The sequence below is a fragment of the Syngnathoides biaculeatus genome, chromosome 23 (genome assembly GCF_019802595.1).
Source record: "Syngnathoides biaculeatus isolate LvHL_M chromosome 23, ASM1980259v1, whole genome shotgun sequence".
Taxonomy (NCBI): domain Eukaryota; kingdom Metazoa; phylum Chordata; class Actinopteri; order Syngnathiformes; family Syngnathidae; genus Syngnathoides; species Syngnathoides biaculeatus.
In genome coordinates, this window is record NC_084662.1 from 20358420 (window position 1) to 20385711 (window position 27292).

General features: G+C 42.8%; 1 protein-coding gene across 3 annotated transcripts in view; it reads left to right on the top strand.

Annotated features, from left to right (window-relative positions):
* The window catches only part of kif26bb (kinesin family member 26Bb), a 44513-nt gene that overhangs the window by 3281 nt on the left and 13940 nt on the right, over positions 1 to 27292 (top strand). Inside the window, exons 1-8 of one of the 3 annotated variants that reach the window (XM_061811575.1) lie at positions 4785 to 4971; positions 5403 to 5586; positions 10219 to 10539; positions 16558 to 16983; positions 19508 to 19623; positions 19717 to 19885; positions 24228 to 24431; positions 24651 to 24744. In XM_061811575.1, the coding sequence (XP_061667559.1) occupies positions 5434 to 5586; positions 10219 to 10539; positions 16558 to 16983; positions 19508 to 19623; positions 19717 to 19885; positions 24228 to 24431; positions 24651 to 24744 (1483 nt within the window). In that variant the 5' untranslated portion in view covers positions 4785 to 4971; positions 5403 to 5433. Of the gene's footprint in view, positions 1 to 4784; positions 4972 to 5402; positions 5587 to 8746; positions 10008 to 10218; positions 10540 to 16557; positions 16984 to 19507; positions 19624 to 19716; positions 19886 to 24227; positions 24432 to 24650; positions 24745 to 27292 lie in introns of those variants that run through there. The other 2 variants (XM_061811574.1, XM_061811576.1) reach the window with 2 other exon arrangements.

The following is a 27292-nucleotide window of genomic DNA, read 5'->3' on the forward strand; positions in this document are numbered from 1 at the left end:
ACTCTGTCATAGGCTTTCTCTAGATCCACAAAGACACAATGTAGCTCCTTCTGACCTTCTCTGTACTTTTCCACGAGCATCCTCAAGGCAAATAATGCATCTGTGGTACTCTTTCTAGGCATGAAACCATACTGTTGCTTGCAGATACTTACTTCTGTCCTGAGTCTAGCCTCCACTACTCTTTCCCATAACTTCATTGTGTGGCTCATCAACTTTATTCCTCTATAGTTCCCACAGCTCTGAACATCCCCTTTGTTCTTAAAAATGGGAACTAGAACACTTTTCCTCCATTCTTCAGGCATCTTTTCGCCCGCTAGTATTCTGTTGAATAAGTTGGTCAAAAACTCCACAGCCATCTCTCCAAATTGCTTCCATACCTCTACCGGTATGTCATCAGGACCAACTGCCTTCCCATTTTTCATCCTTTGTAATGCCTTTCTGACTTCCCCCTTAGTAATCATTTCCACTTCCTGGTCCTTCACTCTTGCCTCTTCAACTCTTCCTTCTCTCTCATTTTCTTCATTCATCAACTTCTCAAAGTATTCTTTCCATCTATTTAGTACACTACCGGCACCAGTCAACACATTTCCATCTCTATCCTTAATCACCCTGACCTGCTGCACATCCTTCCCATCTCTATCCCTCTGTCTGGCCAACCTGTAGAGATCCTTTTCTCCTTCTTTCGTGTCCAACCTGGTGTACATGTCTTCATATGCCTCTTGTTTAGCCTTTGCCACCTCTACCTTTGCCCTACGTCGCATCTCGATGTACTCCTTTCGCCTCTCTTCAGTCCTCTCAGTATCCCACTTCTTCTTCGCTAATCTCTTTCCTTGTATGACTCCCTGTATTTTGGGGTTCCACCACCAAGTCTCCTTCTCCCCTTTCCTACCAGATGACACACCAAGTACTCTCCTGCCTGTCTCTCTGATCACCTTGGCTGTCGTCGTCCAGTCTTCCGGGAGCTTCGGTTGTCCATCGAGAGCCTGTCTCACCTCTTTCCGGAAGGCCGCACAACATTCTTCCTTTCTCAGCTTCCACCACATGGTTGTCTGCTCTAACTTTGTCTTCTTAATCTTCCTACCCACCAGAATTATCCTACATACTACCATCCTATGCTGTCAGCCCTATGGGGGGCACAAACCAGTGCAATCTGTAGGCCGGTCCCAAGCCCGGATAAATGCAGAGGGTTGCGTCAGGAAGGGCATCCGGCGTAAAAACTGTGCCAAACAAATATGAGCGTTCATCTAAAGAATCCCATATCGGATCGGTCGTGGCCCGGGTTAACAACGCCCGCCCCCGGCACTGCTAACCTGCAGGGCGTCGTTGGAAATTCAGCTACTGTGGGTTGAAGACAAAGAAAAGGAGGAAACCGGATCCATCGTCAGAAGAAAAAGAGGAATGCACAGAGCCTACAACTGAGTGTAAGGACTTTGAATGTTGGGACTATGACAGGAAAAGCTCAGGAGTTGACATGATGATTAGAAGAAAGGTTGATATTCTGTGCATCCAAGAGAGCAGGTGGAAAGGTAGTAAGGCTAGAAGTTTAGGAGCAGGCTTTAAATTATTCTACCACGGAGTAGATGGGAAGAGAAATGGAGTAGGGGTTATTTTAAAGGACGAGCTGGCTAAGAATGTCTTGGAGGTGAAAAGAGTATCAGATCGAGTGATGAGACTAAAATTTGAAATTGAGGGTGTTATCTATAATGTGGTTAGCGGCTATGCACCACAGGTAGGATGTGACCTCGAGTTGAAAGAGAAATTCTGGAAGGAACTAGATGAAGTAGTTCTGAGCATCCCAGACAGCGAGAGAGTTGTGATTGGTGCAGATTGTAATGGACATATTGGTAAAGGAAACAGGGGCGATGAAGAAGTGATGGGTAAGTACGGCATCCAGGAAAGGAACTTTGAAGGGCAGATGGTGGTGGACTTTGCAAAAAGGATGGAGATGGCTGTAGTGAACACTTATTTCCAGAAGAGGGAGGAGCATATAGTGACCTACAAGAGCGGAGGTAGAACCACGCAGGTAGATTATATTTTGTGCAGACGATGTAATCTGAAGAGGTTACTGACTGTAAAGTAGTGGTAGGGGAGAGTGTAGCTCGACAGCATAGGATGGTAGTATGTAGGATGATTCTGGTGGTGGGTAGGAAGATTAAGAAGACAAAGGTAGAGCAGAGAACCATGTGGTGGAAGCTGAGAAAGGAAGAATGTTGTGCGGCCTTCCGGAAAGAGGTGAGACAGGCTCTCGATGGACAACCGAAGCTCCCGGAAAACTGGACGACGACAGCCAAGGTGATCAGAGAGACAGGCAGGAGAGTACTTGGTGTGTCATCTGGTAGGAAAGGGGAGAAGGAGACTTGGTGGTGGAACCCCAAAATACAGGGAGTCATACAAGGAAAGAGATTAGCGAAGAAGAAGTGGGATACTGAGAGGACTGAGGAGAGGCGAAAGGAGTACATCGAGATGCGACGTAGGGCAAAGGTAGAGGTGGCAAAGGCTAAACAAGAGGCATTGGAGGCATGTACACCAGGTTGGAAATGTGTTGACTGGTGCCGGTAGTGTGCTAAATAGATGGAAAGAATACTTTGAGAAGTTGATGAATGAAGAAAATGACAGAGAAGGAAGAGTTGAAGAGGCAAGAGTGAAGGACCAGGAAGTGGAAATGATTACTAAGGGGGAAGTCAGAAAGGCATTACAAAGGATGAAAAATGGGAAGGCAGTTGGTCCTGATGACATACCGGTAGAGGTATGGAAGCAATTTGGAGAGATGGCTGTGGAGTTTTTGACCAACTTATTCAACAGAATACTAGCGGGCGAAAAGATGCCTGAAGAATGGAGGAAAAGTGTTCTAGTTCCCATTTTTAAGAACAAAGGGGATGTTCAGAGCTGTGGGAACTATAGAGGAATAAAGTTGATGAGCCACACAATGAAGTTATGGGAAAGAGTAGTGGAGGCTAGACTCAGGACAGAAGTAAGTATCTGCGAGCAACAGTATGGTTTCATGCCTAGAAAGAGTACCACAGATGCATTATTTGCCTTGAGGATGCTAGTGGAAAAGTACAGAGAAGTTCAGAAGGAGCTACATTGTGTCTTTGTGGATGTAGAGAAAGCCTATGACAGAGTACCAAGAGAGGAACTGTGGTACTGCATGCGTAAGTCTGGTGTGGCAGAGAAGTATGTTAAAATAGTACAGGACATGTATGATGGCAGCAGAACAATGGTGAGGTGTGCCTTAGGTGTGACAGAGGAATTTAAGGTGGAGGTGGGACTGCATCAGGGATCAGCTCTGAGCCCCTTCCTGTTTGCAGTGGTAATGGATAGGCTGACAGATGAGGTTAGACTGGAATCCCCTTGGACCATGATGTTCGCAGATGATATTGTCATATGCAGTGAAAGCAGGGAGCATGCAGAGGAACAATTGGAAAGATGGAGACATGCACTGGAAAGGAGAGGAATGAAGATTAGCAGAAGTAAAACAGAATATATGTGCGTGAATGAGAAAAGTAGAGGGGGAAGAGTGAGGCTACAGGGAGAAGAGATAGCGAGGGTGGACGACTTCAAATACTTGGGGTCAACAATACAGAGCAATGGAGAGTGTGGTCAGGAAGTGAAGAAACGGGTCCAAGCAGGTTGGAACAGCTGGCGAAAGGTGTCTGGTGTGTTATGTGACAGAAGAGTCTCTGCTAGGATGAAGGGCAAAGTTTACAAAACAGTGGTGAGGCCGGCCATGATGTACGGATTAGAGACGGTGGCACTGAAGAAACAACAGGAAGCTGAACTGGAGGTGGCAGAAATGAAGATGTTGAGGTTCTCGCTCGGAGTGACCAGGTTGGATAGGATTAGAAATGAGCTCATTAGAGGGACAGCCAAAGCTGGATGTTTTGGAGCCAAGATTCGAGAGAGCAGACTTCGATGGTTTGGACATGTTCAGAGGCGAGAGAGTGAGTATATTGGTAGAAGGATGCTGAGGATGGAGCTCCCAGGCAAAAGAGCGAGAGGAAGACCAAAGAGACGGTTTATGGATGTGGTGAGGGAAGACATGAGGGCAGTTGGGGTTAGAGAGGAAGATGCAGGAGATAGGCTAAGATGGCAAAAGATGACACGCTGTGGCGACCCCTAACGGGACAAGCCGAAAGGAAAAGAAGAAGAAGAAGAAGACTACCATCCTATGCTGTCGAGCTACACTCTCCCCTACCACGACTTTACAGTCAGTAACCTCCTTCAGATTACATCGTCTGCACAAAATATAATCTACCTGCGTGGTTCTACCTCCGCTCTTGTAGGTCACTATATGCTCCTCCCTCTTCTGGAAATAAGTGTTCACTACAGCCATCTCCATCCTTTTTGCAAAGTCCACCACCATCTGCCCTTCAAAGTTCCTTTCCTGGATGCCGTACTTACCCATCACTTCTTCATCGCCCCTGTTTCCTTTACCAATATGTCCATTACAATCTGCACCAATCACAACTCTCTCGCTGTCTGGGATGCTCAGAACTACTTCATCTAGTTCCTTCCAGAATTTCTCTTTCAACTCTAGGTCACATCCTACCTGTGGTGCATAGCCGCTAACCACATTATACATAACACCCTCAATTTCAAATTTTAGTCTCATCACTCGATCTGATACTCTTTTCACCTCCAAGACATTCTTAGCCAGCTCTTCCTTTAAAATAACACCTACTCCATTTCTCTTCCCATCTACTCCGTGGTAGAATAATTTAAACCCTGCTCCCAAACTTCTAGCCTTACTACCTTCCACCTGCTCTCTTGGATGCACAGAATATCAACCTTTCTCCTAATCATCATGTCAACCAACTCCTGTGCTTTTCCTGTCATAGTCCCAACATTCAAAGTCCCTACACTCAGTTGTAGGCTCTGTGCATTCCTCTTTTTCTTCTGACGCTGGATCCGGTTTCCTCCTCTTCTTTGTCTTCGACCCACAGTAGCTGAATTTCCACCGACGCCCTGCAGGTTAGCAGTGCCGGGGGCGGGCGTTGTTAACCCTGGCCACGACCGATCCGGTATGGGATTCTTTAGATGAACGCTCATATTTGTTTGGCACAGTTTTTACGCCGGATGCCCTTCCTGACGCAACCCTCTGCATTTATCCGGGCTTGGGACCGGCCTACAGATTGCACTGGTTTGTGCCCCCATAGGGCTGCATTAGAATAGTAATGAGCATATATTCATTAATAAGGGACACTCGCTCACTACAATAGAATGAGATGGAATAACTTACATGAAAAAAAACCCTCACTTTAATATGAAGCTGCTAAGAGACATGAAGAAAAGAAAATTGTTACGCATTCTAATAACAAACTTTCTCATTCAATCGAGTACTTCTATCAGTGACAAATTAAAAAAAAACATGTCCATCTATCCATCTTTTACTGCTTTTCCAGGCCGGTCGCGGGAGCAGTAGCTTGGGTAGGGATGCCCAGACTTACCTTTCCCCAGCCACTTCATCCAGCTCTTCCGGAGGTAACCCGAGGCGTTCCCTGGCCAGCCAAGAGACATAGTCTCTCCAGCGTGTCCTGGGTCGTCCCCGGGTTCTTTTTCCGGTGGACCATGGTCTCAGATATGGAGGTACTGATTCTCATCCCAGCCGCTTCACACTCAGCTGCGAACCGCTCCAGTGAGTTTTGGAGATCACGGCTTTATGAAGCCAACAGAACCATCAAATCATCAAATGTCTTTTGTTCTTAGTTCTTGTTAGTTTGTTCTTCTCCTCTGTACTCAACATGAATGTTGTACCAGGGCTGCACCAACTGCCAGAATTCCTCGTGTGTTCTTACATACTTGGGCATTAAAGCTGATTCTGATCTGCAGACAGCAGAGATGCAATGCTGAGACCACCAAACCAGGCCCTCTCTACGCCTCGGCTGCGCCTAGAGATTTTGTCCTTAAAAGTTACGAACAAAATCGATGACAAAGGGCACCCTTGGAAGGAGTCCAACTGTCACCGGAAACGAGTGCGACTTACTGCCGGAAATGTGGAGCAAACTCTGACACCGGTCGTACGGGGCCATATCAGGGGATTCGGTACGCCATACTACCGAGAACCACCCACAAGAGTTGCCCGAGGTACGTGGTCAAACACCTTCTGTAAGTCCACAAAACAGATGTAGACTGATTGGGCAAACTCCCATGAATCTTTGAAGATCCTGCCGAGGGTGTAGAGCTGTTCCATGGCCAGGACAAAAACCACAATGCTCCTCCTGAATCTGAGATTCGACTGCCTGACTGACCCTCTTCTCCAGCACCCGTGAATCAAACTTTACCAAGGAGGCTGAGGAGTGCGATCCCCCTGTAGTTGGAAGACACACTCAAGTACTCCTTCTAAAAAAGTCAGACCACCACCCCAGACTACCAATCCAGAGGCACTGTCCCCTATATCCACGTTATGTTACACAGGTCTATAAACCAGGACTGCACCAGAACATCCAGAGCCTTTAGGAACTCCGGGCGAATCTCATCTCATCCCCGGGGCCCTTCCACCGAGGATCTTTTTAACCACCTAAGTGACCTCAACCCCAGAGATAGAAGACCCTGCCTCAGAGAACTGAGACTCTTGTTTCCTCACAGGAATGCATGTTGGTAGAATTGAGGAGATCTTCAAAGCATTCTCCCCACCGACTCACAACGTCCCGAGTTAAGGTCAGCAGTGCCCCATCCTCACTATACACAGTGTTGACGGTGCCCTGCTTCCCACTCCTTGAAACGCCGGACGGCGGACCAGAATTTCCTCAAACCGTCTTGAACTCGTTCTCATGGGCTCACCGAACTCCTCCTATGCCCTGATTTTTGCCTCAGTGACCGCCAAAGCTGCATTCTGCCTGGCCAATCAGTACTTATCAGCTGCCTTCTTCAGCTTGATGGTATCCCTCACTGTTGGTGTCATCCAACATGTTCATGGGTTGCCACCACAACAGCCACTGACTATCTTATGGCCACAGCTCCGGTAAGGTGCCTCAACAATGGGAGCACGGAGCATCATCCACTCAAACTCAATGCCTCCCCCAGAACATACACAAAGTTATTTCGAAGGAGCGCATTGAAATTCCTTCTGCCAGGGGAGTCTGCCAGCCATTCCCAGCAGGCCCTCACAATAAGTTTGGGCTTGCCACATCGGACTAGCATCTTCCCCTACCATCGGAGCCAACTCAGTTGATCAGTTGAAAGCTCCGCCCTTCTCTTCACCTGAGTGCCTAAGACATGCAGTTGCAAGTCCGATGACACGACCACAAAATCGCTAAATGAACTGCGACCTAGGGTGTCCTGGTGCCAAGTGCATAGGTGGACACCATTATGCCTGATCATGGTGTTCCTTATGGAGAATAACGCAGATCATGAGCCCATGGGAAGGGGGACCCATGTTACTCTGCTGAGCCCCATGGGTGCGGGCCCAGCCACCTGGCCCTCACCTTCGAGCCCCACCTCGATACCTGGCTCCAGAGGAAAGCCCTAGTGACCCTCGTCCGGGCAAGGGAAACCTTTTTTATTACCGTCATGTGGGTGTTTTGGCCATGCTTTGTCTGGTCCCTCACCTAGAAACTCTTTGCCATTGGTGACCCTACTAGTGGCGAAAAGCCCCAGACAATTTAGGTCGTAGAATCATCGGGACACACTAACCCCTCCACCACAATAAGGAAGGGATATTTTATGTTAATTATATTATTCATTATACTGCGACAGGGTGGAGAAAATGGATAGATGGCGGATACTGCTTAGTAATCGCTCAAGGGGAAATTTGACAAAAATCTATAATGTACTATACATGGGTCATTTTCATATAATTTCATTAATAACCATAAAGATACATTTTTTCTAATCTGGCAATCCTTTTATGCTTTCTGGGTTTGATCTATGTAAATATCTTTATTCATGGAGCGGCTGTAAAGTCACTCACACAAAATACAACACTACTGTGACATGAACAATGACTCCTCTAACAAAGTCTACCAATGCCTCTTGGTATTGGCTCTGGGTCTGTTTGAGGCCAGAGGTTGAGGGGTTTCTCTCCTTATTCCATTTCTGAAGCTTGTCGTTGTCTGAATGGTAATTTCTTCCATCATTCTATTTTCTGGGCCACTTCTCCTCACACAGATCGCGGTAGTGCTGGCACTTATCATCGGGTTGGAGGTTGGGTACACCCTGAACTAGTTGCCAGCCAATCGCAGGGCACATAGAGACAGACAACTCACAACCACATCTAGGGGCAATTTAGAGTCTCCAATGAATGCATGCTTTTGGGATGTGGGAGGAAACCGGAGTGCCCGAAGAAAACCGATACAGGCATGGGGAGAACATAGCTGGCTTTCTTGAGGCAAACGTTTATCACGAACTACTCAAATTCTAATATGTATAATATAATAATAATATAATAGTGTGTTGTGTACGTAAACATCAATAGGTGTCCCACGAGTAATAATCCTATTTCACGTAATTATTCCTAATTTCATTTATTTACCAAAACTAATGTACTGTAAAGCAGCATGCAGCTGTAAAGTATTGGCCTCAAAGTTCTGATGACTCGGGTTCAATCCTGGCCCCGCCTATGGGGAGTTTGCATGTTCTCCCTGTGCCTGCATAGGTTTTCTCCGGGCACTCCGATCCGGTTTCCTCCCACATCCAAAAAACATTCATTAATTGGACACTCTAAATTGCCCCTCGCTGTGATTGTGAGTGTGACTGTTGTCTGTCTCCATGAGCCCTGTGATTGGCTGGCGACCAGTTCAGGGTGTACCCCGCCTCCTACCCAATGACAGCCGGGATAGGCTCCTGCACTCCCACGACCCTTATGAGGATTAGCGGTTAAGAAAATGAATGGATGGATAATGTACTGTATCTTTTTAACTAAATAATGGAAAACGAGAGGTAGAATAGGTTGCTCTTCCACTAGATGGCAGAAGCCAAAAGAAACCTTTGTATTCAGTTTTGTTCCCTCTCGTTCAAAGTCAGCTGGGTAAAACCTAGGATCACTCATGACCATCACACCGAGGGGCAATTTAGAGGGTCTAATTAACATGGATGATATTGGGAGCACTGGTTTGGAAAACCAGGGGTTGTGGGTTCATATCCCACTGGGGCCTCCACTCCCTGAGAAGGGTTGCGTCAGGAAGGGCATCTGGGGTAAAAATTGTACCAAACATATGTGCGTTTATCTTGAGATGACACGCTGTGGCGACCCCGAAAGGAACACACATATTGGGATGTGTGAGAAAACCCATGCTCGCACAGGGAGAACATGTAAACTCCACACAGGCGGGGGATAGGGATCGAACCCGGGACCGCAGAACTTTGAGGCCAATGTTTTCCAGCTGAGCTACAGTGGTCTCTCTATTTTCAACGTCCATGGAAAAAGATAGACATTTTTATTCAAGTCATTGGTGTGCCTTCACCTTCTACTGGTGCAATACATGAATTTCCACTCTGGCAAACAATAATGGATTATTTTGTCATTTTTTTCCAAATTATTTTCTTTTGCAAAATTGTATTTGAATTCCTGTTCTATTTTATTGTATCCGTTTCGCATTCCTCTGAATCATGACATTCATTCAAGTATGTAAACAGTCCAAGTCAACATGATCAATCAATAACAATAAATGATCAATGATAATTTCAACTTTCAGACATGCAAATGATCGTCAGGGCGCTGTTGCTTGGCTGTGGGTGCATCGCTCTTTTGCGCCCCCCTGTGGACTTGCCGAATAGTGAGCCACTTTGGAAATCCACGCGTGTTCACCGTGCGCTCATTCCTCCTCGACACTGTCACCGTCATCCATCCGACTCTGACAGTGTCCTCCGCACTTTTACTCGGTTTCACTCTTAATCAAACCCACCATGGGAGGAAAATTGCCGCTTTACAGCAAGGGAACCTTGGAAAAATCACGTGAATGTGGGTCCAGCCTTTGTTCGGATATCTTTTTAAATATTAACAAGTTGTCATGTCATCTCTGACAGAAGGCAGAGAAAGACTTACTGCCTCTGCCAGGGGAACGCGTTCGGTAAGTCCTGTTTTTCCCCCCTCTACAAAACAAAGATTTTCCGTGTTATTCTCAAATTGTATGGATTGGTTGATAGTTTTCTACATCGACTAAGAGTCTTCGTCTGCTAGACAACATTTGGGTGTGGTTGCAGTTTTCTACACCGATTGCTATCTAGTTCTTCCGAGCTAGAGCGCACATACATCCTTCTCATCATTGTTTTATTTCTCAGGACCCGACACGGCATCACTGCGAGTCCTCCCGACTTTGCGCAAGTATTCAAGGAAACGTTTGCGACTCCCGTCCCACGCCCGAGGGTGCTGGGGGATACAGAAACATGTACTACCCCAGAGCAGAGGCTGTCCCGTCCTACAGGACTCTCCCTGGTTCGTTGGGAGAGCGCATCATGTCCTTGAGCGGCACTTTGCACAGAAATCCTGGTCTCAGGAGGTCTGAGGGGAAAGATACGCGCTGCGAAAGATGCTCAGCCACCCTAGTTGCTCTCAAGAAACAAGCTCTCAGCCTGTCTGTACACCATCACTTCTCCTCTAAGGTTAGTAAGATGCGTGTGTATTATATATACATATAATATACACAATATATCAAAATAGTATATATCAACTACATCAGTACACAGTATGTCCCAATAATAAAAAAGTAAACCGCCACAGACAATTCAATTTTGTTGGTTCAATTAAAAAAGTGAAACATATAAATTAATTATATCAATTCATCAAACAGAGTGCAAATACCTTTTCAGAAGGCCAGTTCCAATTTTGTTTGTTTATTACATATTGTAGTTGAAATTGTTCTGTGAATATGCTCGTGAATCAAAATATTCCGCTCCGAAAAATATTATATTTTTGCAATTTTTTTTTAACAATACAAAAAAAAAAAAAAAAAACCAAACCCAAAAACATTTTCTGCCACATTTTTTTGGCTTCACTGCAATGGATATTGTGGGGCTGTTGTGTGACTGAAAGCCTTGGCCACCTGGGGGCAGTATCATGTGGACATGGTATACATGGAGTACAAAGAATATAAGGCTGTATTATGTTATCTAGCTCCATGGGTTCCTGCACCGTTGGTGTTGAAATATCTGTTGCTTAAGTGTTTTAAGACCGTAACTGTATTTGTTAACCTATCTATTGTGTTTCCCAATATGTGTTAGCATTAAGATAATGGGGATTAAGGCAGTTATGTGGTGATTTTAAATCGCCACAGCGTGATTCTCTTTGTTTTATATTTAGTTTGACGGTATACCTCAAATGGGAGTAGCAATAAACACCTTTATTTAGATTTATTTATTTATATATTTTTTTCATTTTCTGTCAATCTGCTCCTTTTTGCGATGTGACTTGAGTTGCATTCACCACCTTCATACAGCGCTTCAATCTCACATTTTTGCTTGCAAATCAAAGCACAAAATTGGCCGAATGGCAGCTCGTATCTAAAAAAACTCAGAAGTCGGGTCAATTGGCTATCAGGTACCACTCTATAATAATTCATTGAGAGGGTGCATTTGGGGGGCACGGTGGTCAGCTGGTAAAGCATTGGCCTCACAGTTGTGAGGTCCAGGGTTTGATCCCGTCCCAGCCTGTGTGGAGTTTGCATGTTGGATGGAAATGGAAAAAGGAGAGAAACCCCTCAGCCTCTGGCCTCAAACAGACCCACACCTAATACCAATAGGCATTGGTAGACTTTGTTGGAAGAGTTGTTGGTCAAGTCACAGTGGGTCCATTAATTGGACACTCTAAATTGCCCCTAGGTGTGATTATGAGTGTGGCTGTTTGTCTCTTTGTGCCCTGCGATTGGCTGGTAACCAATTCAGAGTGTACCCTGGCTCCTGGCCGTTGACAGCTGGGATAGGATCAGCACTCCCGCGACCCTCGTGAGGATAAGCGACTAAGAAAATGGATGGATGGAGAGGTACATTTGCGAGCCATAAGCTAAAATGATCATATTCTTAAAAAACCACATCATAACATATTTCACATTGTGCAAAGGGTATCAATTTGAGTTTCACATTTTGAACTTAACTACTAAAATAAATTATTCCATGAGTTTTTTATTTTTTTTGGGTGAATGTCCATATGTTGGTACATGACAGGAAAAAGAGGGTCAGGTTCTGTTTTCAAAATGTTTCCATAGGGATTAATTCAAACTCAATAGATCGGTTCCAGAGTAAAACTATCAGCATCATAAAACCTAATGACTAATTACTAATGTTATAGGCTATGTGAAATAAAGGTTTTTTTGTGTGTTTTTTTTTTTACAAGTGACATTTTAAGGTTCTTCGACAACTGGAACTGTAATCTATATAACAAAATTACATTAAATTAAATTAAACAACCATATTACTTTCCTCTCTCTTCATGTCTGATGTAAGATGGGTTTAACCCTCTGTTGACCCGTGTTGCATTTTTGCACATGGTACATTAGGGCCCCTTTTCCAGTTTACCGACTTGGCATTTGCCATTATTGACCAGTGTTGTACAATTTCAGATAACCTGGAACCCTGCTTGGTTAACAGAGGGTTGATGAGCTTTTCCTCATCAAGCAATCCCATATATTCAAGAGTTTTGTTTAATTAACACAAACTTAATAATAGCGCATTTAACTACCCTGTGCAACCACTTGACAATACAAATACGAATCAAAGTCAAAGTCAACTTAAATACATTTTTGTACAGCTTGTGACATGAGCAGTCAGCAATTAGGCAAGTCAAGTGTTTGCACTCCCTCATCTACGGACCTCTAACATTCACTAGGTCCACCTGTGCTTTAGTGAGCCTTTTTCTACAGTTTTTTTTGGCCTAGTTGCGAATAGCGAATATTTGGAAGTGAGCCAGAACAAGAGTAAATCACTGTTTTAATTTTTTTGTTGCTGTGGAAGCAAATGGACAACTAATCTAAATAAAGGATGTCAATAAAAAATATTAGTGTTCTTATGGTCTCGCCATTGCCAGTTGTCTTTCAAAACCAAGCAGACAAACCACCAGCATCTATCATCAACACTTCACTTGAAAAATAGAAAATAGAAAATTGCCATTCCTGTGCAAGTTGCTTCAAACATGGCATAAATATTTAATCTCAACATCCCTGTTCCTGTCCATGCGTCTCCTCTTGGAAGGAATGCTATTTATTTTTGTCTTCTTTGGTGGGATGGGCCATGTTTTTAGACAGAGACCACACTTTGGGCCTGCCACGTCAGACAGCTTTTTGCAGCTTTATTGATTTCGAGCACGCTACGTCATCCTTTTGTAGACATGCAATCTGGCTAAAGTGGGGCATCTCATAAGCTTTGAGAACCTCATTGGGCTCCTTCTCTACACGCGAGAAAGAATTCAATGTCTGAAGTATGATGTTGACATATCAAGGCCAAAATTTAAAATAAAGTCTGAAAGTGCATTTAGTAATACATTTCACTTTATTAAATACAATCATATGCGTTTGAGTTAGCTGCTGTCAGCAAAATCTTTTCTACTCTAAAAAAGCATTAAACAATCAGCGACAAGAGCTGTTTTATAACGTTTGCCTTTATAAACAATTTATGCTCATTAAATTGACATGATCAATACCAGCACACATGTAATGTGAGTGACTCGCCATGGCGACCCTCACTGCGACAAGCCGAAAATCACTCAATTGCTTGTTAGTGTGTGTATCTTGCATTAGTGTATTCCATTAAATTGAGAGCTGTACATAAAATTTTGATCACCACATTTACTGTAGCTACATGTATTCATCTCATTAGTTTGTGCAAGTGGTTATAATGTTTAGGTTAGCAAGAATTCTTGGTGTTTTGCATATGATCTGAAAATTGAACCAGGATTGATCAGTACCATGGATTGATCTTTGTCTTTAATACAAAATATATAGTGCTTAACAAATGTATTTGAGACCATCACTTAAGATAAGGTTTATGCGACCTTAATTTACTAGCATTAGTAGTTACCTAAATCCTTTTTTATGTTTATGTAATAGTTAAGACACCAATGTTTATACTATAAGACCTTTAATGTACATCCTTATTTTAATGCTAACTATAAATTATTCATTAATTTGTAGATTTGTTGTTATACAAAAGGTAACCGTTTTTTTTGCAGTTAAATGGGACCAGAACCACCTGTGAAAAGTGAAAAACCTCAAAGTAGCTGGGGATGTATTTTTATATGGGTACCAGAACGTTTAAAATATGTAAACAGTATTTGTAATCTGCATATTTAAGACAAAACGAGGTATTTAGTTACATTTTTAATTATAAAACTGTATAAATATAATATATACAGTATTATAAATGTATAACATCAATATAAATTCTAAAACATTTACTGTATTATATTTCTGTATACTGCATAGTAGAGCACATTACTCATCCCGTCTTGTTTAAGGTTTCAAATTTCAGTAATTTACTTGCACATTTAAACAGAAAAATCAAGTTTAGTGGTTAAATGTTATGGTAAATTTCCCATGCTCAGAGAAGCTGAGTGACTACCTCCAATTTGGGTATAAATAGCACATTCCGATATTCCTATTCCTTTTCCAATTACAAAAATGAGAAGAGCTCACTGAAACTAAAAGAGCCTGCATTTAAGCACTTCATGACAGACGCTCTAACACTGTAAATGTTAAGCACTGTTCATTTGCATAATGTTTAGTCTGTATTTTTCTTTATTTTAAAGCTGAGAGCCCCGTCTGTAGTCCACTAAGGGAATTTGGGTCACTGCCAAAGTGAACTTGCAGGATTGGATGGACAGATGGCAAAGGGCAGGATGGAAGTGTCTGTATGCATTTGTGTGTTTTTTTGTGTGTGTGGTCAAGGGCAGAGCGAGTGACAGTGTATTTGTCACGATGACAAGTGACACATTGTTGATCTATGTCCACACAATTGACAGTCAGGGTTCAACTTGACAACTCCTCTTTTACTTAGCATGGCAAGGTTTTTTGAATTGAATTGCATCATTCTGATGTACAATTTTTGTACATGATGTACAATTGGTTAGAACATCTGCATCACAGTTTGGAAGACCTGGGTTCAAATACCGCCATGCCTGGGTGGAGTTTGCATGTTCTACCTGTGTCTGCGTGTTTTTTCTCTGGGTGCTCTTGTTCCCTGACACATCACAAAAACATCCATGGTAAGTTAATAATAATAATAAAAAAACCTCTAAATTGATCATAGGTTTGAATGTGAGTGCGATTTATTGTTTGTTTGTATAGTATGTGCCCTGCGATTGGCTGGCGAGCAGTTCAGGGTGTAGTCTGCCTCTCGCCCAGCATTACCTGGGATAGGCTACAGCGTCCCCCTAACCACAGCGAGGAGAAGCGGTTTGTAAAATGGATAAATAGATGGATGGATGATACACATTTTACACAACTCTAAGTTAATAAAGCCAAATTAGATGATACCAATGGCATTACTGTATATGCACTTTGCTTCCTTGCCCCACACATAAAAAAAATCTTACTCATTTAAAAATTAAAACTTTACTTTACCACATAACTTGGCCAGCATTTCAAATCATGGCTGAAGTTGTCTGCATGCCCTGTCTCGTGAGACATGTGAACTTGGTTTATCTATGTGTTCATTACAGATAATACAGCAAGGTAGCTGTCAGGAGCAATTGGATTATGTCACTTACATACTGCCAGTTATGAAGTGACAACACAGATGTACTGAATGTGAATGGATAGCAGTTCATGTACTTTTCTCAATAAAGATAAAGAAGCCAAACAATATTGTCCATCCATCCATCCATCCATCCATCCATCCATCCATCCATCCATCCATCCATCCATCCATCCATCCATCCATCCATCCATCCATCCATCCATCCATCCATCCATCCATCCATCCATCCATCCATCCATCCATTTTCTTAGCCACTTATCCTCACAAGGGTCATGGGAGTGCTGGAGCCTATCCCAGCTGTCAACGGGCAGGAGGCAGGGTACACCCTGAACTGGTTGCCAGTCAATCCCAGGGCACACGGAGACAGACAAGGCGCACTCATAATCACACCTCGGAGCAATTTAGGGTGTCCAATTAATGTTGCATGTTTTTGGGATGTGGGAGAAATTCGAAGTGCCCGGAGAAAACTCACATAGGCACGGAGAGAACATGCAAACTCCACACAGGTGCGCCGTGATTAAACCCTGGACCTCAAAAGTGTGAGCCCAACGCTTTCCAGCTGATCCACCGTGCCGCGTAAACAATAGTGTATACCACTAAATTATCAAATTATTATCTCCATCCATCCACTTTCTTTGCCGCTTATCCTCATGAGGGTTGTGGGGAGTGCTGGAGCCTATCCCAGCTGTCAACGTGCAGGAGGCAGGATACACACTGAACTGGTTGCCAGTCAATCGCAGGGCACCAAATTATTATCTGTACAATATTATTATCTTGGGTCACCATAGCAAAGACAGAGGCAATGTTCTTAATACATGTCAGTGTACCTTCAACAGTAATTGTCAAGTTGATTCGTGGCAGGTTTTCCTTAGTACTTCTTTAAGTGACTGCCATGATTTAATAATGGTCAAAATTCTAAAATTTCAAATTCCATAGGAAACAAGTGACCTGTGTGCATTTCTTCAAGACAACCTATGCGTCCACAGCCGGTCCACCATCGAGTCCCGAGAAAGAAGCAGGGAGCTGGGCGAGTGTGCTACCTGTGGCACAAAGTTGCACCAGCTCAAACACGAGGCAGTGCACTTGGCTCTGAGCAGGGGTCATCAACCCTCCAGTGCCAGGAATGCTTCACTGTTGGGGCAAAGTAACACAAAACTCGGGGACAGATCTGCATCACAACCACATAGCCTGAATCACTGCCCCCAGAGCCCCATGGTGCCCCGAAGCCCAAGAACTCCACAGAGAACCCCACAGACACTCAGACGAAGAGTGGTCAAGCCTCCCAACCAGGATATGGACCGCTGGGTTGAGGAGCAGCATCGCGTGCCTCCTGATGGTGTCAATGTTTATCCCCACAATCAGGTACCCTCAAAGCCTTTCCTTAACAGTCAATCACACACCAGCCCTCTCACGTGAGCCCCCTTTTAATGAGCTTCTGGGATAATGCACATCTTTATAGGTGCCAATGTCAGCAAAGTGATGATTTATCGGTCCTACTCACAGCCTATTTAGAGCTCATGGCTATAGACGTTGTCATAAGTACTTCTGCTAATGGAATGGAATTGGATCATGATTTACTCTTGTCATAAAATGCAGCCATTCAAAAAGCTCTTGTGATCAATTCTAGTGGTGGTCCCATTTAAAAAGGTAGATATTAAAACATAAATATGGATTTCCTTGATGGAAGTCACAGTTGCTACAATATCCCATGTCCTCATAAAAAAAAAACCCAAACATTATGACTATACACATTTTATTGCAATCAACACACTTCTCTCAGCTGATATTCTACCTAAATTCCATATTCACGATACACTTTCAGTGTGGATATTTTCCCTGAAAAATACATGAGAATAAAGACTGTTCTGTTGGGTAGAAAGAGATAAATATGATATTATTATGCGGATATGATGAAATAATGTGAGAGGAAAGGCGTTGGAGAAACTGGTCAGCAGCAAGGAAATGGGACTGCAGAGAAAGTGGAAGGGTGTAGCGGAAATAAGAATGGAAAATATAGGAGTTAAAAGACAATATACAGTAAGAGCTAATGCAAAAGGAAAGAGGAACTAAGGAATGAACAAAGAAAACATGGACTGCACTGGCTGAATATATGAACAAAGGAGAAATTAATTTACACTCACTGCCCACAGCATTAGGAAATCCTCAGCTTTGGAATCCAATACAAGAAGTCCAATAAAAACAGGTAACAATACTCAGGTTATGTATGTAGTTGTGGTTTGAAGACGTGCATCATACTGAGAACTGTTTGGAATATGTTGCCCTTCTTATTTAGCTAAAAGGTCAAATGATGAAGCTGGTACACGTATTTGTTCAGAATCAGAATCAGATTTAATGGCCAAGTATGTAACAACACACAACTCGAACGGAGGCTATCCTCATTTCGTCACTTGGTGCATCGTACATTTCAATAAATAAACTCTAGAATGGATGCACACCCACACACACACACTCACACACACACGCAGACGCACGCACGCACACACGCATGCACACACAAACACACGCACGCACACAAATAATCTAGAAGGGACACTACCTTTTTACCTCACAGGAAAAGAATGGGGTGCCTCTATGTGGCTGTAATTTACTGCACGCATTCTTAAATTGGATAATGCATGTTGCATACATTTAAATTGTGCGACATCAATTAAGCAGGACAACTCATAACTTACCATTGAATACAACACAATTTGTTTGCCTCAAATTCTGTATTACACCCAAGTAGCACACAAAGATGGAGACTTTATAAAAAAATGGGCTTTTTTTTTGTTTAACCCAGACATTCCCAAACTCTAGGAATTCAAAATAAAAAAAACGGTTGAAAATGTTCTCTTTAAAATGTACAGTAATTTTAAACTACACCTGATCAGATTTGGACAAAATAAACCATTGCCTGTATAAACAGTGGAAACTCTGTCAAAGTGTTTAATGGTGTGTATGTGTGTTGCTTACAAATGTCGACAAAGGCTGCTTTTAATAAATGATACAACTGGGTTGAAAAGAAAAAAAAATACTTAAATAAAGCAGTCAATACATATATATTATATTGGCAGTGTTACATCTGTGCAGCAAGTGGAATGTTTTATATCGAACACTGTTCAGACAGGTGTGCCAAGGATAAGTGATGGTGAGGAAACAAATGGGAAATAATTTGTTTCATCTCATACTGCACTCCATTATTGATAAAAACTACTAACGTGAGCCTGTTCCAAAGAAATAATCTCCACCCAAACATACGTATAAGCAAATACACATTTGTTCTTATATAGCTTCAAGTAAACCCCGAGTACTCTCAGCAGTCTTGGAAGATTATAGTTTGTATTGGGCAGCAGAATTCAATAAAATGTAGCTCATCCATGTGAATCTGAGTGTGAATGATTATTTGTCTCATTGTACTGGCTGATTGCATAGCAAGCAGTCCAGGATGTATCCCATGTTTCAAAATACAGTACTGAAAAAAAAAAAAAAAAAAAAATCCCACATACTTTTCTACCTGCAAAGCAGACTCAACTACAGTAAATAAGAGGATGATAATAGATTGCAAGATGTTAGCGTTCCAGAAAATGCTGTAGAAATGTAGCCATGTAGCTAATGTAGCAGTGTTTGTGTCTACACTATATTGAATTAAATGTTCAATTTACTCCATCATTTTATCTTCTGAGTCACGCTTTAACTCAGACAGTGCACATTTGTAGCCATTACAAAAGATTCCTCGCACTCCACAGCCGTCATGTGACTAATGGTATACGTTTAACCCAGTGTGCCCCACTTAGACTAACACGTCATGATAATGCAACCATTTAGAGTGAGTGCTTGAGTGCAATTATATGTTTGGATTCTTACATTGCAATTCTCTCTGTGGCAGCCTTCAGACAACACTGGGTTAAGATGTACCGATATTGTACACACCAGCTCCAAGATTCATCACCTCTCCAGGGTGATGAACATCGCAAACACTGCTGCCATGTCATTTTTGGCCAGGTAAATGTCTCATGAATAATACGGTGAAAAAAAAAGCTTTGATTGCAAATATCCATTGTGTTGGTGCTATGACCGTCCTCGCTTTCCCTACAGAGCAGCAGAGAAGCTCAACCTGACGAGGAGAAAAGGCCAGGCATCCGACGCTGCTCCTGCTCATCTCTCCAACAGCTTCAGGGACCTCATCCAGAAAAACCCTCCACCTGTCCCCTCCTGCCTGCTACAAGCTGCTATCAGAACCAAAGACTCGCCCAGTATTGCCAAGGTAATTTACATTCTTATTTACTGTTGTATATTCACTGACATTTCACTTAAATTCCTAAGATTTAGCGCTACAGCATTTATCAAACGATTAAAACAAGGCTTCTTTTACATGGTGCCTGACTAAAACATCAGCATCCAGTAGGACCCAATCAATCAGCGTCAGCTGGGCCCACCCAGCGAGTGCCTAGAGAGTTTGTGGGCAAAACAACATCTATTTTTGGTGCATATTCTTGGCAGCAGAGGCGCATGAAATAAAAATCAGTATCTCATATGTGCATGTGTTGGTGTTACTGTCTGTCCTTGTGTTTCACCCTTGTGCTCATCTTCTCTTTAAAAGGAAATAATTTATTTCGCGACCCCAGTGAGGATAAATGGTACAGAAAATGGATGGATGGATGGATGCATGGATATCTATTTCTTCTGAGGATGGCTGATATATGTGTACATGAAAAGTGAGCATATGAACCATGAACCAGACAAAATCTTACTTTGTTGCAGGTGACATTTTGTATTTTCCATTACTGGAGTATCGAGCATCTTTGTGGTATTGTTCAGCCTTAGTGGAGGTTTATGTGCCATTCTCATTTGAGATAAATTAATTAGTAAACAGATTTTAATAAAGAAAAACAATTATTTGACCAAGTAGATGGTAATATTTGTTTTTTGTTTTCACTAAATTGCACTACTGTCGTGAAAACGTCAAGTGAATGGTACATTTTGTCTGAAAAAAAGACTAAATGTTATACTGTGGTACAATGCTCTTGCCCTTGGTCAAGGGCACTTGATCGAGGGCATTGCAATATGTTTGACGTAGAATGGTTGTAACTCTTTCCCAGGTCGCTCACTCGTACACCCTGTTTGTGTTTTTCTATTATTTCATGCTTTAATTCCATTGACATCATCCTCTTCTTCTTCACTACTTTCCTTGGCACTTGCTTTCTCGGGCCGCATGGTGAAAATTGACTTGTACCAGATGCAAAATAACAAAATCCGAGCACAGCTGCACAGAGATGCTACCGTGCCGAGGTGCACACGTGGAAAGAGCAGAACCTGTGCGTTTCAGCATCTTAACAATGTCGGCGCCATTTATAGGTGTTTGTACATCAAATCGTGGCTCGCAAGACAGCAAAAAATTCTCCCGGTTGTGGGTTGTAGCTCAGAAAACTTGTATGTAAAGTTATTCGTATGTCAAGGCATCATTGTTTATTGAAAGTGGTGGCCAACCAGTGAACTTGCGTCGTTAAGAAAAATTCATTCATATAAATGGAACAAACACAAACTGGAGGACCAAATTGTCAAACCATTATCCCAGAGGGTTATCTCCTTATGTAATGGTTCTTTCCCCTGGTGTGCAGTTGCCACTAAGTGATGTTGTGCATGGGAATGTGTATGTGCCCTGTGATAGTCAGGCAACCAGTTCAGCGTGTAGTCTGTCTTTTGCCCAAAGTCAGCTGAGATAGACTCCAGTTTCCTCCAGTTTAGAACAAGATAAGGAGTATTAAAAAAGGATGGATATTCCAGATGTAGTATCAAAGTCAGCTGCTACAAATGAGCCCTGTCTGAGTTGACTCAGAAGATAAAAAGAAGAATGGTAACTGGTGAATCCTGTAATTTTGGAGTTCTACCTGCATGCATAAATGTTGGTTGTGGGTCATTTCAATGCGCAGTGCAATCTATGGAGACAAATAGCTGTATAGGTGCACTAGTGGTGCTTCTTCACAAGCGCAATTCTAAACCACAAATGCCATCGGGTAAGCATCATTACCACTCATATTGAATTGTAAAGACATCACGTTCAATTTAGAGGGGATCCTGTATCACCTCTCTTCTTCATGATGCAATGTTATGTGGCGCTAATGCTTCCATCTTATTCTCTCCTTTGCCATCCTTCTTCTCCTATGGGGAACATGGGCTAGATCAATATGACGGCCTGCTCGTCCTTGCCTCAGAGACTGACTCTTGCGTTGAGTCTAGAGTTACAGATAGTGGCTCAGATAGAGCTTGCCCCAGCTGCCCAAGCACTCAAATCAGTTGTGCTTCTGCGTGCTAAATTTTATGCGTGACAGAGGGCAAAAACATTAAAGTGTCTCTTGAATAATTAAACTCACACCGATTCAATAGGGTTCATTTGACACTTGCTGCATACATCATCAGAATTATGAGGAGAGAGGAAAAAAAGAAATATCATGCGGCAACATGGATTTCAAATAGTCAATGATAGATGATGTCATCCCGACATTATCCCGACAACTGGCCTTGACTAAATGTCCTATATTAGTTTAACATCTCTTTCCATTCATTCTCTGTATTATCCTTTGTAAGATACCCTTTCTATTGCTCTCGTGACCGTATGAGCCTGTGACCCTTATTAAGTAGCTGTCAGTGAGGATCGAACCAAATTTAAGACCTCTAAGAACCCAACTTCCCGTAGACCACTGCATTAAGTAATTAATGTCATGACATGTAGAAAAACAGTGGGGGGTTTGCATCGCCATGTACAGCCGTGAGTGATTGCATTAGTGTTGTGCTCAAGACCGCACTATCCAAGACCAAGACATGCCTGAGACCAGAACTCAACGAGACCAAGACAAGACCAAGACTTTTGACTGCCAAGACCAAGTGTGTACAACTGTGCCCCCACCCAAAAATTGGAACTTTAATGTTCACCCATCCATAGCACTTATCCTTTCTAGGTTACATTGACATGAATGAAACCAGATACCTTTTACATATGGCCCAAAAAATTTGAATTGATCTGCAGTGTGACTGTAGTCATAATGTGTGCCAGAAGTTGCTATGTATCAATAGAAAGGACACGTGTTTATAGTGCCAGATTACTGGTATTATTTAAAATGTTGCTTTCCCTATTACCTGCAATTGGGTGGCAATTTGTTGAGGGTGTTGCCCACCCTCTGCCCAAAGATAGCTGGGTTCGGCGGCAGCACTCACGCAACCCTTGTGAGGATAAGCGGCTCAGACAAAGGCAGGATGCTTTCCCCATGATTATTTTCCACGCTTTCTGTTTTATCGTGAACTATAGTTTATGGTGTGTGATATAACCCATCATAAAACAGAGACATAAAACAAGTGAATTAATTATTGTACACCCAAATATTCAACCAAACCATGCTGTAATTTACCTTCAGACCTCCCTTAATAAAGAAATTACTTAAAAGAGAATCTGTCAAGACAAAATCAAATGGGCCAAAAGATCTAAAAAGGATGCAATAAAATGACACGATTCAAAGAAATTCCAGAATAGTAGAGAAATTAAATAATTGGCATTTGCCTGTCTGGAAAGGGTTACTAAAGCCATTTCTCAAGTTTTAGTATTCTAGTAAACAAGAGGGAAATCCATTATCCCCACATGGAGAAAACATGTAGCTCTAGTACACCTTTCCAGGAGTGGTCGGCCTACAAAGATTACCCCAAGAGAACAAGCATTGGCTCATCCAGGAGGCCAAAAGGGAACTCAGGACCAGATAAGTGAATGTTCCACAAAAATGTCAGATATAAAGATAAAACTGTTCAAAAGGCAATGTTCTTTTATGTGTTAAGTATAACTACGAGTCCTACATTTTCAAGTTCTCGAGTAAATTAATAAATTGCATCACAAAATGGTGCTTCAAGGTTATATTTCTAAAATTCTGTAATGTTTAACATGCCTGCAGAATGGCACATGAGCAGACACACCCTATCACAAGTGTCACCTTTAGTGTCTGCTGTTGCATCTATTTTTTTTTAAATGTAATTATAATTCCAATCACTGAATTTTCCCAAAGGTACTGTAATTTAAATACACCTGCATACATTTTGAAATTAAATTACATAATCTCGTTATATATCATTAGTTACTCTCCAACACTGAGGATGTTCATTTGAACACAAGTGGTGGAACAACACACATAGACAAACAATGCAACAATTTTTAAACGAAGACATACTTTACCCTTTGCAAGCAATGACACATATTACTTGGGCTTACTGAGTAGGTCAGCTTGGCTCCATATACAGTATATCCATATGTCTGTATCATACTTCCAAGTTGACAAGGGCTGCAAATGATAATGAGCACCACAGTGTCCATTGATGTGAAGCAATAAATGTTGCAAAAATGCTTTATTTATTTATGTTCTACTTAAGGCCATTGCTACATGTACAATATTATAGACTGCCAGTTTTATTTTTAAAATACACAAACTTTTTTTTTTTTACTTTTTTGGGATGTTGCAAGCAAAAATATCTAAGAAGTGAAGAGAGTCAAGAACATCTTGGTATAGTTCCTATTGACGTATTTCAAACGTTAAAATTATTTATGTTTGTTTCCATCTTTTTGTTTACAGGTCAAAGTTGTGTTGCGAGTGAATCCAGCAATGAACGAGGGCCAACCTCCAGTTCTCCACATCGACCCTTCCAAGAAAAGAGCGATTTTATTAGAACCTGTGCGCCAGAGTCCATCGCGTGCCAAGAAGACCTCTGGCAGAAAGGGGAAGGATCTTCTGAAGGCTTTTCATTATGATGCTGTCTATCCTCAAGACTCCAGTCAGGTTTGGAACCTCATCCTCATCACCAAATACCCCTTTCATTTTCTTTCTTTTTTTTTTTGTAATTTCCTGTCAATTGGCAAATCAGTTGATAATTTTCAAGGCTGTCTTGAGTTCTGCTTACAGTATTTAAACCCAAGAGAATTCACAGAGCTTTGGACATACAATTTGCGTGCAGAAATGAGTCACTAAATGCTTTCTGTCTTTTGTCCTCGTGACTAGACTGAGGTGTGTGCAGGCGTCTTGGCTGACGTCATCCGCTGCGTGCTGAGCGGCAGTGATGGGTGTGTTTTGGGTTTGGGGTCTGCTGATGTTGGTGAGTAATCGCTCGCTGCGAGGGGGCCACGAGTTCACATTTTTAAATGTGAGTGGGATGCTTTTTTCTTTTCTCAAGGACCACCCATCCATCCCCCCTCCTCTTCCACGTTAATCCCACTCCTCTTGTCATCCATTCTCTCCTGATCACTTCAAACCCCTTGTCATTTTTGTCTGTGTCCTCAATACCCATCCGTGGTCCTCTTTGCTGTAATTTAACTTTCGGATCTCTTTCTTTCAGACTAAGTATAGAAAAGTATTGCTTTTTAAAGGTCATTTTCATTGAATTCAATCAATCATGGTTAAGACGTGGCCCACTGAATTTCCTTTAAGAAATGACAGCGATATGAGTATTTAAATTTTTGTCACCATTCGGCAGTTATTTTGGATTCACACAATAGCATACACCAAAATAAATGCCGTTGTTTCTGAGATATAATCTATGTGCTTACTCAGTAACCGTTATATATATATATATAGGTATATACACACACACACACACCACACACACACACACACACACACACACACACACACACACACATACTGTCACGACTCAAATGCAGGACTCTGAAGTCAGGGATCAGGCAGACAGTCAAGTGTCTTTGTCGCCGCGCAGCGGGAGGCACGAGGGAGCACCCGACCTGGGAGTCTTCTCTTGCCGCCACAGGGAGGACCCGGGTAGATGGCCAAGCGGGTTCCCAAAAAAGGATTGGAGGACGAGGTCTTGGACCTACCAGGCGAAGTCACTTGGGAGCGGGAAACGCGGGGAGGTGAAACAAACTGACTGAGATTAAAGATCGGGAGAGGAAATTCATAGTCAAAATCTGAATCGTAGTCAGTCAGCCGGTCATATAAATCAAGGGACGTAATCATGACACACAGGCGGTGCATGTGACAGGGGAGAAGGGGACAACATCATGGAGCGTACCCGGACAGGACCGGCTTGGTCCTTTGGCAGTCGGTTTACCTCGCGTCCGTCTCGGAGGCACCAGGTCTTTCCTGTTGGGTCCTGGTTTGGCCAGATCGTTCTGTCACGACCCATCGGTACGGAGGGAGGACCCAAATGCAGGACTCCGGAGACGCAAAGATAGTTTGGGAAAAGTGTTTATTCGGTCCAAAGTCGGGGATCAGGCAGACAGTCAAGTGGGGCAGCGATAATCAGGACATCGGGCGTAGAGAGCAGGTCGGTCAGAGCTGGGGTCGGTACACGGAAGATCGATCAGAGAAGGCAGGAGTATCAAAGACGTCAGGCTTACGGGGTTGGTCGGAGGACAGGCGGAGGTCGGTACACCAGGGTTGCCAATCCAGAGTACGGGAGTGCAGGAACGGGGCATGAGTTGCAACGATCTGGCGAAGACCAGTTGTCCCCTGGGTCCTATAAATACCGGGGTGAATCAGCGAGGATGAGGCGCAGGTGTGCGCCTCCTAATCAGCGCCCGTATGCGCCTCCTAATCAGCGCCCGTGTGCTGGGACCCGCCCAGCCAGGGCTGGACCGGCAGGACCATGACACATGCTATATACGTTTTCCAAGCCATTTATCCTCCCAAGGGTGACATGTCTACTGTTACTGATGAAGTGATATGAGAAATAACTTTTAGTCTCCTCTTCAACGCAACAATTTATTTTTCATGAATGACATTGCACAGAAAAATCCACCAGTTGATCATATGAATACTTCGTAAAGCTTCCCATAAATGACAGACCGTCAAGCATACAGCACTCAAAAACATGGCTTTTATTATATTTTGGGTATGGTCTGAGCGCGGAGGGGATTGTAAAGAAAATGGACCGTAAAATGTCGCTATAAAAGATATGGACCCCTGCACTTAACCTTGCTGTGTTAGATACTGTACCACACACACACGCACTGACACACACACACACACATGCACACGCACACACACACACACACACACACACACACACACACACACATATAGGGTAAGGGCAGGGTCTCCTTGGAGCTGCTTTTTCAGATGAAGGCACTCTCCGTAAATGAATTAGTTGGCCAATGCAGACTACACATGGCCCACAGCCGAGGGATATCAATCTCCTCCCCAGTTTACCATTCTGTCTGAACAACAGACAGGAGCAGGCAGTTTGGTCTCTAATTGGAATAAACCAATTCTCTTATCCTCATTCAATTAATGTTTGGATCAGACAAATGGGTAAAAAAGGCCCATATTCTGTATTTAACCAGATGGTCGGTAAAAGACCACGATGAGGTACACTTGGGCATGATTCCAGAAAAAAAAATTATTTCGTTAAAAGCGTAATTTATATCCATAATTGGACTACCAAGTATTTTTAAGTGACATGCAGTAATAGTTAATTATGACCATCATTTTTAAAGGTAACTTGTTGTAAAAACTGACTTTCTAAAGGCTTGTGTACAAAGTAAATCATATGAAATTAAACAACAAATGAATCTCTTATCTGCATATTTCGAAACTAATATTTTGAGTGGCGGCACAGTGGCGCAGCTGTAAAGCATTGGTCTCATAGTTATGAAGGCGAGGGTTCAATCCCAGTCCCCCACTGTGTG